The sequence below is a fragment of the Anomaloglossus baeobatrachus genome, chromosome 12, assembly GCF_048569485.1.
Source record: "Anomaloglossus baeobatrachus isolate aAnoBae1 chromosome 12, aAnoBae1.hap1, whole genome shotgun sequence".
Classification (NCBI taxonomy): Eukaryota; Metazoa; Chordata; class Amphibia; order Anura; family Aromobatidae; genus Anomaloglossus; species Anomaloglossus baeobatrachus.
The window spans coordinates 15,390,423-15,405,770 of NC_134364.1; the positions used below are offsets into that span (position 1 = coordinate 15,390,423).

At 44.4% G+C, this 15,348-nt stretch overlaps 1 protein-coding gene across 2 annotated transcripts in view; it reads left to right on the forward strand.

The window, feature by feature from the left end:
- The first annotated feature begins 491 nt into the window (after positions 1 to 491).
- MIA2 (MIA SH3 domain ER export factor 2) overlaps positions 492 to 15,348 on the forward strand; it is a 70,287-nt gene continuing 55,430 nt past the window's right edge. The window contains exons 1-8 of one of the 2 annotated variants that reach the window (XM_075330636.1): positions 492 to 651; positions 5,564 to 5,697; positions 7,583 to 7,669; positions 8,408 to 8,522; positions 10,136 to 10,747; positions 11,078 to 12,142; positions 13,922 to 14,086; positions 14,179 to 14,273. In XM_075330636.1, coding sequence (XP_075186751.1) covers positions 543 to 651; positions 5,564 to 5,697; positions 7,583 to 7,669; positions 8,408 to 8,522; positions 10,136 to 10,747; positions 11,078 to 12,142; positions 13,922 to 14,086; positions 14,179 to 14,273 — 2,382 coding nt within the window. In that variant the 5' untranslated portion in view covers positions 492 to 542. The remainder of the gene's footprint in view (positions 652 to 5,563; positions 5,698 to 7,582; positions 7,670 to 8,407; positions 8,523 to 10,135; positions 10,748 to 11,077; positions 12,143 to 13,921; positions 14,087 to 14,178; positions 14,274 to 15,348) is intronic. The other variant, XM_075330635.1, reaches the window with a different exon arrangement.

Sequence of the window (15,348 nt, forward strand, 5' to 3'; positions counted from 1 at the left end):
TCCATCCGACGTGCAGGAATAATCAGCAATTACGGGAACGTTTAACTGTACAAGGAGTCACACCAGGTGCTGAGACCAAAGGGTTCACATACTTTTACTGACAGATGTGTGATATTGGAGCATTTTCCCCATTTTAGAAGATGTTTTACTTATTTTATTTATTTTTAGGACCTGTGTGAAAATCTGATGTAACTTTAATACAAATTTATGGGAAAGTTATGAAGGGTTCACAAACTTTCAACTATGACCTTCTTCTTCTTCTCCTTCTTCTCCTTTTTGCATATATTGAATACTTTTGGTGCTGTTGGAAACTTTTTTCCTGATTTCTCAGACCCCTCCCGGAGTCGTCGCTCGATACCTGATTTTTTGTATCTCTGTAGATGGAGTCTCGGATGATGATTGGCGGCTTCCAGGGACAAGATCCACAGAGATTTAGTTAATGATTACCCGTCTGCAGCAGGTCAGACCTCAGGGAAATGGCCGGGAGTGAGGTCGATCCAGCCGCCATCCTTCATGCACAGATTTCCCCATAAAAAGCGGTTATGGCGGAGATGAGGGTCCTCACGCTGGTGGTCCTATTATACTGCGCACAGGTTCATATGCAGAAGATTCTGTCTGAGAAGAAGAAATGTGGCGACCCCCATTGTGAAAGTAAGTGCACCCTATGGCAAGCTCTTCCATGTTGGATTTCCCATACCCCCGGTGGGCAGTGCAATCAGACGGCAGCTCCAATGTTTCCATTAGAACCTCTGGATATAAGTACCTGGGTATTAGGATAATTGTGGCCCCGGAGACATTCGCACAAACTTTCCGCTCTGTCCATGCACTGATAATCTTATGTCAGTGAGATTGATGTTTTATATTACATGGCACATTGCATATATAAGTGCGCCCTATGCATATTTCTATATAATGTTTGTAGTGTTATGTGATTGGAATGGAAAGAAGGCAGCAAGTTACAACACCGAGGGGACGAAGGTCACAGAGTGTTTATGGCTGGTTACAGATAGTGAAAGCAGGGGAAGAGCAAGCCGAAGTCTGCAATGATTAGGTGCAGCGTATACGCTATACCCCGCCATACTCTGTACCCCTCTATACTCCTCCATACCCCTCTATACCCCTCTATACTCCTCCATACCCCTCTATACTCTATACTCCTCTATTCTCCTCCATACCCCTCTATACTCTATACTCCTCTATACTCCTCCATACCCCTCTATACTCTATACTCCTCCATACCCCTCTATATTCTATACCCCTCTATACTCCTCTATACTCCGCCATACCCCTCCATACTCCTTTCTACTCTATACCCTTCCATACTCCTCCTTTCCCTTACATAATAACCCTTCACCCCCATACTCCTCTTTTTCCCTTTATACCCCTCCACGCTCTTCCTTTCCCCTCCATATTCCTCCTTTCCCCTCCTTCACTCCTTCATACTTCTCTTTTCCCCTCCATATCTCTCCATACTTCTCCTTTCCCCTCCATACCCTTCCATGTGCCTCCTTCCCCCTCCATATTCCTCCTTTCCCCTCCATACTTCTCCTTTCCCCTCCTTCACCCCTCCATAGTCCTCCTTTCCCCTCCATAGTCCTCCTTTCCCCTCCATAGTCCTCCTTTCCCGTCCATAGTCCTCCTTTCCCCTCCATACTTCTCCTTCCCCCTCCTTCCCCCTCCATATTCCTCCTTTCCCCTCCTTCACCCCTCCATAGTCCTCCTTTCCCCTCCATACTTCTCCTTCCCCCTCCATATTCCTCCTTTCTCCTCCATACTTCTCCTTTCCCCTCCTTCACCCCTCCATAGTCCTCCTTTCCCCTCCATAGTCCTCCTTCACCCCTCCATAGTCCTCCTTTCCCCTCCATACTCCTAAATACCCCTCAATACTCCATGAAAAAAATATTGATATTTTTTATTATGTATTGATCTTTTTCAAGCATTCTTCATTCTTTTTCCATTATATTGGTTTTCCTTGGGGACTTGAACCTGTGATAGCATATGGGATACACAATACTGTAATATTGCCATGCAGGGTAGTGTTAGCTATCAGGGGCTTTCAGTTCTTGAGGCTGGACTGGTCAGTGCCATCAGATGGGCATCTGCCTTCATTTCCAGCCTATTAAATGCTGCTGTCACCAATCACATCCAAGAGGCTAACTGCCGTGATTGGAGCTGCTCTGATCGCGGCTGTTGGGCATGTGTGCTGTAGCACATAGCACAGCTCGTGAACCCCGCCGTGCATGTACCAGGGATGGTGCTAATAGAAACCTGTGCAGAGTGGGCACCAGACGCCATTGGCCCTGACTTCTGCCCGTATATCCCATTGACCCTGCCCAGAGTTGATAATCAATTCTGAGATATTATAAATGCATGAAATAAGCATTTAGAGATAAGCGATAAGAGATAGAGGAGACAATGGACCCACCGCTCTTCTGTTATATTATATCACACACTCATCCATTCTTTTTGTTACATTGTATCACGTGCTCATATTTTCTATTTATTTCATTGTATCACATTCTTGCCCGTATCTTACATTCTATCACATACTCATACTTTCTCTTTGTTACATTGTATCACATGCTCGTCCCTTCTCTTTGTTACATTGTATCACATGCTCGTCCCTTCTCTTTGTTACATTGTATCACATGCTCGTCCCTTCTCTTTGTTACATTGTATCACATGCTCGTCCCTTCTCTTTGTTACATTGTATCACATGCTCGTCCTTCTCTTTGTTATATTGTATCACATGTTCACCCCTTCTCTTTGTTACATTCTATCACATGCTCGCCCCTTCTCTTTGTTACATTGTATCACATGCTCGCCCCTTCTCTTTGTTACATTGTATCACATGCTCGTCCCTTCTCTTTGTTACATTGCATCACATGCTCGTCCCTTCTCTTTGTTACATTGTATCACATGCTCGCCCCTTCTCTTTGTTACATTGCATCACATGCTCGCCCCTTCTCTTTGTTACATTGCATCACATGCTCGTCCCTTCTCTTTGTTACATTGTATCACATGCTCGCCCCTTCTCTTTGTTACATTGTATCACATGCTCGTCCCATCTCTTTGTTACATTGTATCACATGCTCGCCCCTTCTCTTTGTTACATTGTATCACATGCTCACCCCTTCTCTTTGTTACATTGTATCACATGCTCGTCCCTTCTCTTTGTTACATTGTATCACATGCTCGTCCCTTCTCTTTGTTACATTGTATCACATGCTCGCCCTTCTCTTTGTTACATTGTATCACATGCTCGCCCCTTCTCTTTGTTACATTGTATCACATGCTCGACCTTCTCTTTGTTACATTGTATCACATGTTCGCCTCTTCTCTTTGTTACATTGTATCACATGCTCGTCCCTTCTCTTTGTTACATTGTATCACATGCTCGTCCTTCTCTTTGTTACATTGTATCACATGCTCATCCCTCCTCTTTGTTACATTGTATCACATGCTCGCCTTCTCTTTGTTACATTGTATCACATGCTCGCCCTTCTCTTTGTTACATTGTATCTCATGCTCGTCCTTCTCTTTGTTACATTGTATCACATCCTCGTCCCTTCTCTTTGTTACATTGTATCACATGCTCGCCCCTTCTCTTTGTTACATTGTGTCACATGCTCGCCCCTTCTCTTTGTGACATTGTATCACATGCTCGCCCCTTCTCTTGTTACATTGTATCACATGCTCACCCTTCTCTTTGTTACATTGTATCACATGCTCGCCCCTTCTCTTTGTTACATTGCATCACATGCTCGTCCCTTCTCTTTGTTACATTGTATAACATGCTCGCCCCTTCTCTTTGTTACATTGTATCTCATGCTCGCCCTTCTCTTTGTTACATTGTATCACATGCTCGCCCTTCTCTTTGTTACATTGTATCTCATGCTCGTCCTTCTCTTTGTTACATTGTATCACATCCTCGTCCCTTCTCTTTGTTACATTGTATCACATCCTCGTCCCTTCTCTTTGTTACATTGTATCACATGCTCGCCCTTCTCTTTGTTACATTGTATCTCATGCTCGCCCTTCTCTTTGTTACATTGTATCACATCCTCGTCCCTTCTCTTTGCTACATTGTATCACATGCTCGTCCTTCTCTTTGTTACATTGTATCACATGCTCGTCCTTCTCTTTATTACATTGTATCACATGCTCGGATCTTCTCTTTGTTACATTGTATCACATGTTCGGGCCTTCTCTTTGTTACATTGTATCACATGCTCACCCTTCTCTTTGTTACATTGTATCACATGCTCGTCCTTCTCTTTATTACATTGTATCACATGCTCGCCCTTCTCTTTGTTACATTGTATCACATGCTCGTCCCTTCTCTTTGTTACATTGTATCACATGTTCGGGCCTTCTCTTTGTTACATTGTATCACATGCTCGCCCCTTCTCTTTATTACATTGTATCACATGCTCGCCCCTTCTCTTTGTTACATTGTATCACATGTTCGTCCCTTCTCTTTGTTACATTGTATCACATGCTCGCCCTTCTCTTTGTTACATTGTATCACATGCTCGTCCCTTCTCTTTGTTACATTGTATCACATGCTCGTCCCTTCTCTTTGTTACATTATATCACATGCTCGTCCCTTCTCTTTGTTACATTGTATCACATGCTCGCCCCTTCTCTTTGTTACATTGTATCTCATGCTCGCCCTTCTCTTTGTTACATTGTATCACATGCTCGCCCCTTCTCTTTGTTACATTGTATCACATGCTCGCCCTTCTCTTTGTTACATTGTATCACATGCTCGTCCCTTCTCTTTGTTACATTATATCACATGCTCGTCCCTTCTCTTTGTTACATTGTATCACATGCTTGCCCCTTCTCTTTGTTACATTGTATCTCATGCTCGCCCTTCTCTTTGTTACATTGTATCACATGCTCGCCCTTCTCTTTGTTACATTGTATCACATGCTCGTCCCTTCTCTTTGTTACATTATATCACATGCTCGTCCTTCTCTTTGTTACATTGTATCACATGCTCGTCCCTTCTCTTTGTTACATTGTATCACATGCTCACCCTTCTCTTTGTTACATTGTATCTCATGCTCGCCCTTCTCTTTGTTACATTGTATCACATGCTCGTCCTTCTCTTTGTTACATTGTATCACATGCTCGTCCCTTCTCTTTGTTACATAGTATCACATGCTCGCCCCTTCTCTTTGTTACATTGTATCACATGCTCGTCCTTCTCTTTGTTACATTGTATCACATGCTCGTCCCTTCTCTTTGTTACATTATATCACATGCTCGTCCCTTCTCTTTGTTACATTGTATCACATGCTCGGCCCTTCTCTTTGTTACATTGTATCACATACTCGTCCCTTCTTTTTGTTACATTGTATCACATGCTCGTCCCTTCTCTTTGTTACATTGTATCACATGCTCGTCCCTTCTCTTTGTTACATTGTATCACATGCTCGCCCCTTCTCTTTGTTACATTGTATCACATGCTCGTCCTTCTCTTTGTTACATTGTATCACATGCTCGCCCCTTCTCTTTGTTACATTGTATCACATGCTCGTATTTTCTCTTTAAGGTTTGATGATGCGAGTTTCAGCAAAACAAGATTATTCCGGACCCGACTGCAGATTCTTAACTTTTAAAACAGGAGATGAAATTAATGTTTATTACAAGCTGACAGGACGGAGGGAAGACTTGTGGCAAGGAAGTGTAAGTCACTCAATGGGATCTTTACCCCCACTGCCCCCAATCGCGGCTTCTGTAGCCGGTGACAGGCGCCATATTTGATTGTTTTCTGACCAGCATGTCATCTTTGTGGTCACCTTAGAAAATGATGATCAGAACCATTTCTGTTAGGCTTCTCTACCTGTGACCCTATGATAACACTTCCTGCTCATCCACAAAGAATTGGCACCATAGCAGCCAAACAGAATATAAATTGCATTTTGTGAGTACAAGGAAGAAAATGAAATAAAAAAAACAGATGGCTTATTATTAGGGATGAGCGGACCCGGGCTTGACCTGAACTGAAACCTTATATAAGTCAATGGGGACCCATAGTTTTGTTCTGTAAATTAGTCATAGTAAATGGTAGGGTTCTGGAATAGGAAGAAAAATGGGGGCAATTGCCCTGCAAACATGTGAATAGGGAATGATTTTTTTAAAAAAATATGGCATGGGCTCCTCCTATTTTTGATAACCAGCAGACAGCTAGGGGCTGGTATTATCAGGGAGGAAGGGTGAATGGTTATTTGGTCATTCCCAGCCTAAAAATAGCCCACAGCCACCTCAGAAGTGGCACATCCATTTGAGTCTCCAATTCTGGAGCTTTGCCCGACTCTTCCCGACAGCCCTTGTGCAGTTACATTGGGGTAATGGTTTAGGGGTTGATGACAGCTGTGAATTGACAGCTGGCATCAAGCCCAGGGCTTAGTAATGAAGAGGCGTCTATTGGCACCCGCATTACTAACCCAGCAAGTGAAGAATTAAAAAAACACACACAGGAAAAAAAGTTCCTCCCTCGTTCACCAATTTATTAATTCAAATAAACCATTGAAGTTCTGCCGTAATCCACAAAACTCATTGATTCCTATGGAGCTGTGATCTGAGAATGTTCTGAGAACAAGACTCCATAGGTCACTGCTGGTCAGCAGCCCAAAATTTCTCACTCTCCTACCTCCTGCTGACCGGCAGTGACCTATGGAGAAAGTTCTCAGAACACAGCTCCAGGCTGGGAAGGGCCAAATAACCATGGACCTTCCCACCCTGATAATATCAGCCCCCAGCTGTCTGCTTTACCTGCAATGGTTATGAAAAATAGGGGGGACCCCACATCATTTTTTTTCTTTATTGTTCACAGCATCATAAAGGCTACCTACGCTTGCAGTAAAGCTTGTTGATTGCCTGAGCTGCAGCCTTTCAACAAACTTTATTAGTATATGAACAGCACCCGAACTCTGAATCACTTGTTTTAAAAGTCACAGTTTGAGCCCTGAACACCCGGTGTCCGGTACAAACCTTTGGCCTTCGGGTTTGCTCATCCCTAGTTATTATGATGCACAACGTTCCTATGATAACACTGAGCGGATCAAGCGCAGAGTGAGAAGTGTTGTCATCAGGGCCTGGGAAGAAAACTGTTTTTACCACTGGATTCTTGTAAATTCAATCACCAACACATTATTGTGATACATCCTCATAGTTTTCAGGATCTTGTCTTTCAGTCGGCAGCGTCTTCCGGTGGTAAAATTCTTCCCAGGTCTTGTGATGATCTCCTTACACAACAGTTATCGGGGCGGATTCAGATCAATTAGAAGTGATTTCTACCAAATAGAGAATTTGAGAATATATAAATCTATACATATTACTATATCAGTTGATAAACCTGTAATATCCCTTTAAAACCTTCTCTTCAAACAGAACAATATTTACATAAATATCCACATTAGATACAATGTAACAATCCACGCTGGTATCTGCAGATCCTCCCATCACTGGTTCTTTTCCAGCTATTGGGGAACTACAGGTTCCAGCATGCCAATGTGCCACATGTTGCATGTTACTACATTACAATTTTATTTTTTTTCGGATTTTTCAGACAGGCAAAGCGTACGGCTTCTTCCCAAAGGATTCTGTTACTATCGAGGAGGTTTATCTGAGTGAGGAAATCGAGATCCCAGCGCAGGTAACAATATTTATATGGTAACATTGTCTATTGGGGTTTAACAGAGTCTCGTCCTGTCTCATTACAGCTTTTCATCTCCTTTATGCTTTATACTGCAGCTCTGCTCCATTATGATCAGTAACAACAATATAGCTACATTGTCTGTCGTAGTCTGAAATCCACCTCCTTTATTACCAGAGGCTCACGCTTCATTCTTCTCAACTTGCATGCTTTACACTGCAGCACTGCTTTTCAGAAAATGAAGATTGGCTTAATATAATGTATAGAGTGTAAACTTCCTTCCTGGGTAAGACTTTTAGACTTTTACACCTGGTTTAAGTCCTGTGTGGCACTGCTATGTGGTCATCCTGCGGCATTACTCTGTGGGAAATGTATTTTACACCCATTTGTCATTATATGGCAGAATTATTTCAAGCAGGGCATTACTATTTGGGCAGTATTACTCTTCATTTCCTTTCTTTGCAGAAATAAGGAGTGGGGACTATTCCTAAAGGGCTTGGAAAGAACCATAAAAACAAAACATGGTTGCTTCCAGCCAGACACAGCACTCCCCTGTCTACAGGTAGTCACTGGTATTACAGCATAGCGCCATTAAAGTGAATGGTGCACAGTTGCAATACCAGACACAACCTGTGGACAGATGTGGCACTGTTTTGGATCATGACAGACATGTTTCTTTTTACCCTTGACAACCCCTAAATCCTTTTAAATGAGATCTTTATTTTTTTTTCTCCCCAGGAGATTGATTTTGTGTGTCTGGACGGAGGGGAATATGTTTTTGAGAATGAGGACAGTGTTTTACATCAGATCAATAGAAACAAAGAAGACCCCTCAGACCACACTACACGGGGAGGTAAGAATACAGGCTGCAACGGAGCCCAAAGTATACAAAGATAATCATCGTCCATTAAATATTAAAGCGGTTGTCAGACATGAATAAAAGGGATCAGTAAACAAAATACAGGCCCCGTCCTACAATCCTGGACTTCATATAAAGGGATCCTAACATTCCATATCACTGTTCAGAATCAGCTGTCTTGTGAGTCCATGAGGAATATCACTATTTCTGGCCGTTATATGACCCATATCCTGCATTTCTGCCCAATTTTCCCTCTGCGGCCTCTATCTGTGATTATCAGTTGTCTCTGAGCTGGTGGGTGCAGACTGTCTGCTATGATGGCTCCCATTCACAGCACACAGACATGAGGGATTACAGCTAGGGAGCACAGGTTCAGAAGCAGCAGCAGCATGGAGGACATTACAGCAGTACAGAGCAGATGTGAATCCAAGTCTGGGGTGAGATAAAACACTAGTTAGAAACATTAGCAGCATGGAGGACATTATACAGCAGCATGGAGGACATTATACAGCAGCATGGAGGACATTGTACAGCAGCATGGAGGGCATTATACAGCAGCATGGAGGACATTATACAGCAGCATGGAGGACATTATACAGCAGCATGGAGGAAATTATACAGCAGCATGGAGGACATTATACAGCAGCATGGAGGACATTATACAGCAGCATGGAGGACATTATACAGCAGCATGGAGGACATTATACAGCAGCATGGAGGACATTATACAGCAGCATGGAGGAAATTATACAGCAGCATGGAGGACATTATACAGCAGTACAGAGCAGATGTGAATCCACCTTTGAGGTCAGATAAAAAGTTACTAAACTTACTAGGAAGTAGTTGCAACATTAGCAGCAATACTTACTTAGCAGTATGGGGTGAGGTAAAACACCTATTAAAAATAATAATATAATACACTGGTACTGAGCAGTGTAGCTGTCAATCCAAATCTGGGGTGAGATAAAACACTTATTAGAAAGATTAGCAGTATAGAGGGTATCATACACTAGTACTGAGCAATGTCATTGTGAATCCAAGTCTTGGAGAGCCGAGATCTCAATCTGTGCGTGCACCGCTTCTGACGCTAGGGACTTCAGTAAAATAGCTGCAAAAGCGGCGCAGGCACAAATGAGATCTCAGCTCTCCGAGATCTCAATCTGTGCTTGCGCTGCATCCGCAGCCATTTTCCTGAAGCGCATCACGTCCCCTGACCTGAGACCGATGAAGTCCATATCACGCCGCCACAACACCCCCTCCTCCCATCCTCGGGCCCTCAGCATGCCGTGCTGCCGCCGCCGACTTCTTTCAGCTCCAACCCCGCTCCACAGCACACCCCAGTTAGCTACAGTATTAGATTATAAGACAGACCCCTTTTTTTTAAGTATTAAAAATTATTCTTTTCCTATTTCCTTCCTCTGAATTTGGGGTGCGTCTTATAATCTGCAAAATACGGTATATAAAAATCCCCTCTGACTTTTTAAGCAATTTTACCCTTCATGAAATTACTATTTAAGCAATTTCCCAACACACTATGGTCATGGCCAAGTATTGAATATGTTCACTATATAATATCAGAAACTTAGCTACATTTTTTCATTCAACAGTTGGACAATCGACCAAAGATGTCACCGTCCAGGAGCCACCAGAGCCAGAAGTTCAGGAGTCTTGGGCTCCCTCCGGCATTGCAGGGTGGTTTGGTGTGGGAAGAAACAATGAAAAGAAAAATGCAGAATCTGAAACCATAATCATAGAAACCATAAATGAAGACGCTGAAGCTCAGACACAACTGGAAGAAGATGCTCCTGAAAAGTCCGGCTGGCTCGGAGGCAGACTCAAAAAGCTTCTGCCCTTTGGAGAAAAGAAAGATGAACCCAAAGCCAAAGACGATGAGAACTATGAAGGAAAATCCTCCTCCTCCTCTGAACAGACCGAGCAAGAGCAAATCAGTATGAAGAAGGAGGCTGAAGAGACAAAGGCAAAGTGGTTTCAATTCGGAATTAGAGATGTTTTAGGATTTGGGGCCAAAAGTGAAAAAAAAGAAGAATCAAACCTGAATGTGGTGGAAACAAAAAATGAGATAACACCAGAGAATCAGAATCAAGACAAAGCAATGGACAGTCATCCTGATCTATCAGAGACCTCAAGAATGGAGCACGATGAGAAGACACATAGCGCCCAAGTAGAATATCTGCCTGAAACCAACGCTCCAGAGAAAGGTGGGTCTGATGAGATACACCAAACATCTAGATGAGAGATTGAGTATAGATGTGAGGTCTACTACCTATAGAATATCTGACAAAAAAGTTACAAAACCAAGATCCTTCCCCAAGTCAAGGAACATCACAATGGGTCAAGAAAGACCATTGTGGCAAATGTTCTAAATGTAGGCTAAAGTCATGGTAAAGAGATAAAAATTCGAGGGATGGGACGTTCCCCACAAATGTCAGTAGATAACTTTAGATAGTAAGTAGCAAGCAGTGAGTTACATAAATATCTTGATACATTGTCACAAGGAAGGGAACTAAATGGACTTGGTTCTGTTGTAGATGGAAACCCTCAGGATGAATTCAGTCAATCAGATGTTCATCTTAAGGAACCATTGACCGAGATCATCAGCACTTTTCAAGAAGAATTAGAGAAACAACGACTTGAAGAAGAATGTTTTAGAAAGACCTTCGGGTCTAGTGAAGCTGGTGATCCTGGAAAGCAAGAAGCTGAGAATAATAAAGATTCTGATACATTGTTACAAGGGATTGATGTCATTGAAGTCGGTGACCAAGAAGAACATCTACCAAAGGTTTATCCTGAAGATGCAACCACAAAGGACAAAACCATTCATGATGGAGAAGAACATGATGAGAAACCTAAATTTGAAGAAGCTGAACTTACGCAGACTTCGAAGTCTCGTGAAGAAGATGTTTCCAGAGACCAAATAGCGATGGGAAATAAATATTCTGACCTGTTGTCACAGGGGATTGATGACGGGCACAAACATGGAGCAGGATCTGTCACAGATGATAACGTTAAGGCTGAAGTCCTAAATCTCAAAGAGATGGATCAACCACAGATTTCTCCTGTGGATAAAGGAACATTGGAAGCAGAAGGTGAATATGAAGAGTCCTCCAATAAACTTAAAGAAACGTTCAACACAATGAAGAGCCAGGATCGGGATGAAGAGCTAATTCCTGCAGAAGTTGTGTCTTCAGTGAGCTTTGAGGAACAAATCTCTGTGTCTTCCCATCATCTAAGAGATGAACCAAAATTTCCTGATGAAGGTAAAGTGAATCTGAACTTAAAGACAGGGGGTAATGAGGTGGAAGAAATAATTGAAGACCATAAGACCAAGGGGTCAGAAGAAAGAAAAGACAAAGTTTTGTGCTCCACAAGTCAAGATCAGGACTGCATGAGAGGTCCTACTGAAGATGCAGAATCAGGACTTACAGCCGGATCTACCTACATAGCTACAGATGAGACCACCGCAGAAGAATTGGGATCCACCACTGAGATGGAAACAGACTCTCAACTGGACACAGAAAAAGGTGAAAAGCTCAAGAGCCGAGAGGATCGAGAGGATGTGGAGAATGGGAGTGATGCCCCTGAATCAGGAGAAGGTGATCATGATGACGTCCAGTGGGACCTGTAATGGCGGCACTCAGTTTCCAGAAATAACTATAAACAAGAAATGGCAAAAAATGTTTTCCACCAGCTTACCAGGAGAGGACGACTCATTTATTTACATTTTTATTAGGGATTGTGTATTTTAGGGCAGAGCTATAGGTCAGGGAGGATGGAGAAGTGCATGTGTCTGAGTCACTAATATCCTGCGTATATATGAAGTGTTGCTATAATGCTCCCACGTGAGCGCCAGCCGTAGTCAGTGCCCCCAGAATGTGCCAGTGATAAGCTGGGATCTACCATCACATGTGTGTCCACAACGAGCAGCAATTGCCCATGACATCAGCCATGATCAGACAGGGGGGATTTTATGGGAGCCTCCATAAAGTGCCACCTACAGAGACGATCATATAACACTACCCCCCAGAGCTCCCGCAAGGTGCCACCTACAGAGATTATTATACAGCACTACCCCCCAGAGCTCCCGTAAGGTGCCACCTACAGAGACTATCATACAACACTATCCCCAGAGCCCCCGTAAAGTGCCACCCACAGAGACCATCATGCACTGCTATCCCCAGAGCCCCAATAAAGAGCCAAACACAGAGACCATCAAACAACACTACCCCCAGAGCCCCCATAAAGTGCCACCCACAGAGACCATCATGCACTGCCACCTCCAGAGCCCCAATAAAGGACCACCCACACAGACCATCATATAACACTATCTCTAGAGACCCCGTAAAGTGCCACCCACAGAGACCATCATACAGCACTACCCCCAGAGCCCCCGTAAAGTGCCACCCACAGAGACCATCATACAGCACTACCCCCAGAGCCCCCGTAAAGTGCCACCCACAGAGACCATCATACACTGCTATCCCCAGAACCCCCATAAAGTGCCACCTACAGAGACCATCATGCACTGCCACCCCCAGAGCCCCAATAAAGGGCCACCCACAGAGACCATCATACAACACTACCCCCAGAGCCCCCATAAAGTGCCACCCACAGAGACCATCATGCACTGCTACCCCCAGAGCCCCAATAAAGGGCCACCCACAGAGACCATCTTACAACACTACCCTAGGAGCCCCTGTAAAGTGCCACCCACAAAGACCATCATACACTGCTACCCCCAGAGCCCCCGTAAAGTGCCACCCACAGAGACCATCATACAGCACTACCCCCAGAGCCCTCGTAAAGTGCCACCCACAGAGACCATCATACACTGCTATCCCCAGAACCCCCATAAAGTGCCACCTACAGAGACCATCATGCACTGCCACCCCCAGAGCCCCAATAAAGGGCCACCCACAGAGACCATCATACAACACTACCTCTAGAGCCTCCGTAAAGTGCCACCCACAGAGACCATCTTACAACACTACCCTAGGAGCCCCTGTAAAGTGCCACCCACAGAGACCATCTTACAACACTACCCTAGGAGCCCCTGTAAAGTGCCATCCACAAAGACCATCATACACTGCTACCCCCAAAGCCTCCATAAAGTACCACCCAGAGAGACCATCATGCAACACTGTCCCTAAAGCCCCCATAAAGTTCCATCAACAGAGACCATCATACAACACTACCCCCAGAGCCCCTTTCAAGTGCCACCCACAGAGACCACCAGACACAGTTACCCCATCGCTAACTGAAGGGGCTATATTGACCCTGTCACACCCCCTCCCAGTGCTGCCGCAGGTCTCACACTATTTGCAGATCTCCGGGTTATGAAATCTGATAAATCCCTTTTGCCCTTTTTCTTATAGAGGATGGATCTTCATACTGTGATGCTGCGGAGGCAACAGGGACCGGTGGCGGCTGCACAATTCTACAATCTCCGGACAGTGCCTGGAAGCGACCACAGGGGGCAGAGGAGACCCCCGACGCCAATGTGCCCATACATCCATACGCTCCCGTGCTGGCATTTACCGGTGAGCTACATTGTGCCAGACTGTAGCAGAAAAGGAAATATAATGTATCCACAGCGCTGGGCTTGTTACAATGTATCATGTCTCTCTCACAGCAGAGGTGATGAGGACGATATCGTCAGGGTCCAGGGAGGTCCACTCCCAATATCTGGTCCCAGTCAGGTCCCTGGTCACACGTACAGTCAGAGAGGTACAGTATGGAAGCCAACTACCCTCTGTCCTGCATGCACTGGTATACTATTACTCTATGTTATCAGCCACTTCAGAAATCATGTGCACAAGCCTCTTACAGTGCTAGAACCTCCCAGAACATGTACTTCTGTGGAGATGTAGCAGAGCTGAACGACAGTGCAGTGAGCTGAGAGGACCCGTACTGGGGTTACGGATAGTTCGGGATAGTAATAGGGTTAGAACTAATGTTACAGATAGCAGTGAGACTAAAGATATTGCTAGGGTTAGGGAGAGGGTTATAGATATAGGGCTGCGGAGACGACTAGGGTAGGACAACCGTAATATGGTTAAGTCTAGGGTTAGGGATAGTGCTAGGGTTAGGGATAGTGCTAGGGTTACAGAAAGTGTTATAGGGTTAGGGTTAGAACTAGGCTTAGGACTACGATTCCAGATAGTAATAGGGTTAGGACAAGGCTTACGGATAGTTAGGGCTAGTAATATAGTTTGGTCTAGGGTTAGGGATAGTACTAGGTATAAGGAAAGTGTTATAGGACTAGGGGTAGGACTACAGTTTCAGACAGTACTACAGTTAGGACAAGGGTTAGGGATAGTGCTAGGGTTAGGGATAGTGCTAGGGTTAGGGATAGTGGTAGAGTTAGGTATAGTGCTAGGGTTAGTGATAGTGCTAGGGTTAGGTATAGTGCTAGGGTTAGTGATAGTGCTAGGGTTAGGGATAGTGCTAGGGTTAGGTATAGTGCTAGGGTTAGTGATAGTGCTAGGGTTAGGTATAGTGCTAGGGTTAGTGATAGTGCTAGGGTTAGGGATAGTGCTAGGGTTAGGGTTAGTGCTAGGGTTAGGGATAGTGCTAGGGTTAGGGATAGTGCTAGGGTTAGGGTTAGTGCTAGGGTTAGGGATAGTGCTAGGGTTAGGGATAGTGCTAGGGTTAGGTTTAGGGATAGTGCTAGGGTTAGGGATAGTGCTAGGGTTAGAGATAGTGCTAGGGTTAGGGATAGTGCTAGGGTTAGGGTTAGTGCTAGGGTTAGGGGTAGTGCTAGGGTTAGGGATAGTGCTAGGGTTAGGGATAGTGCTAGGGA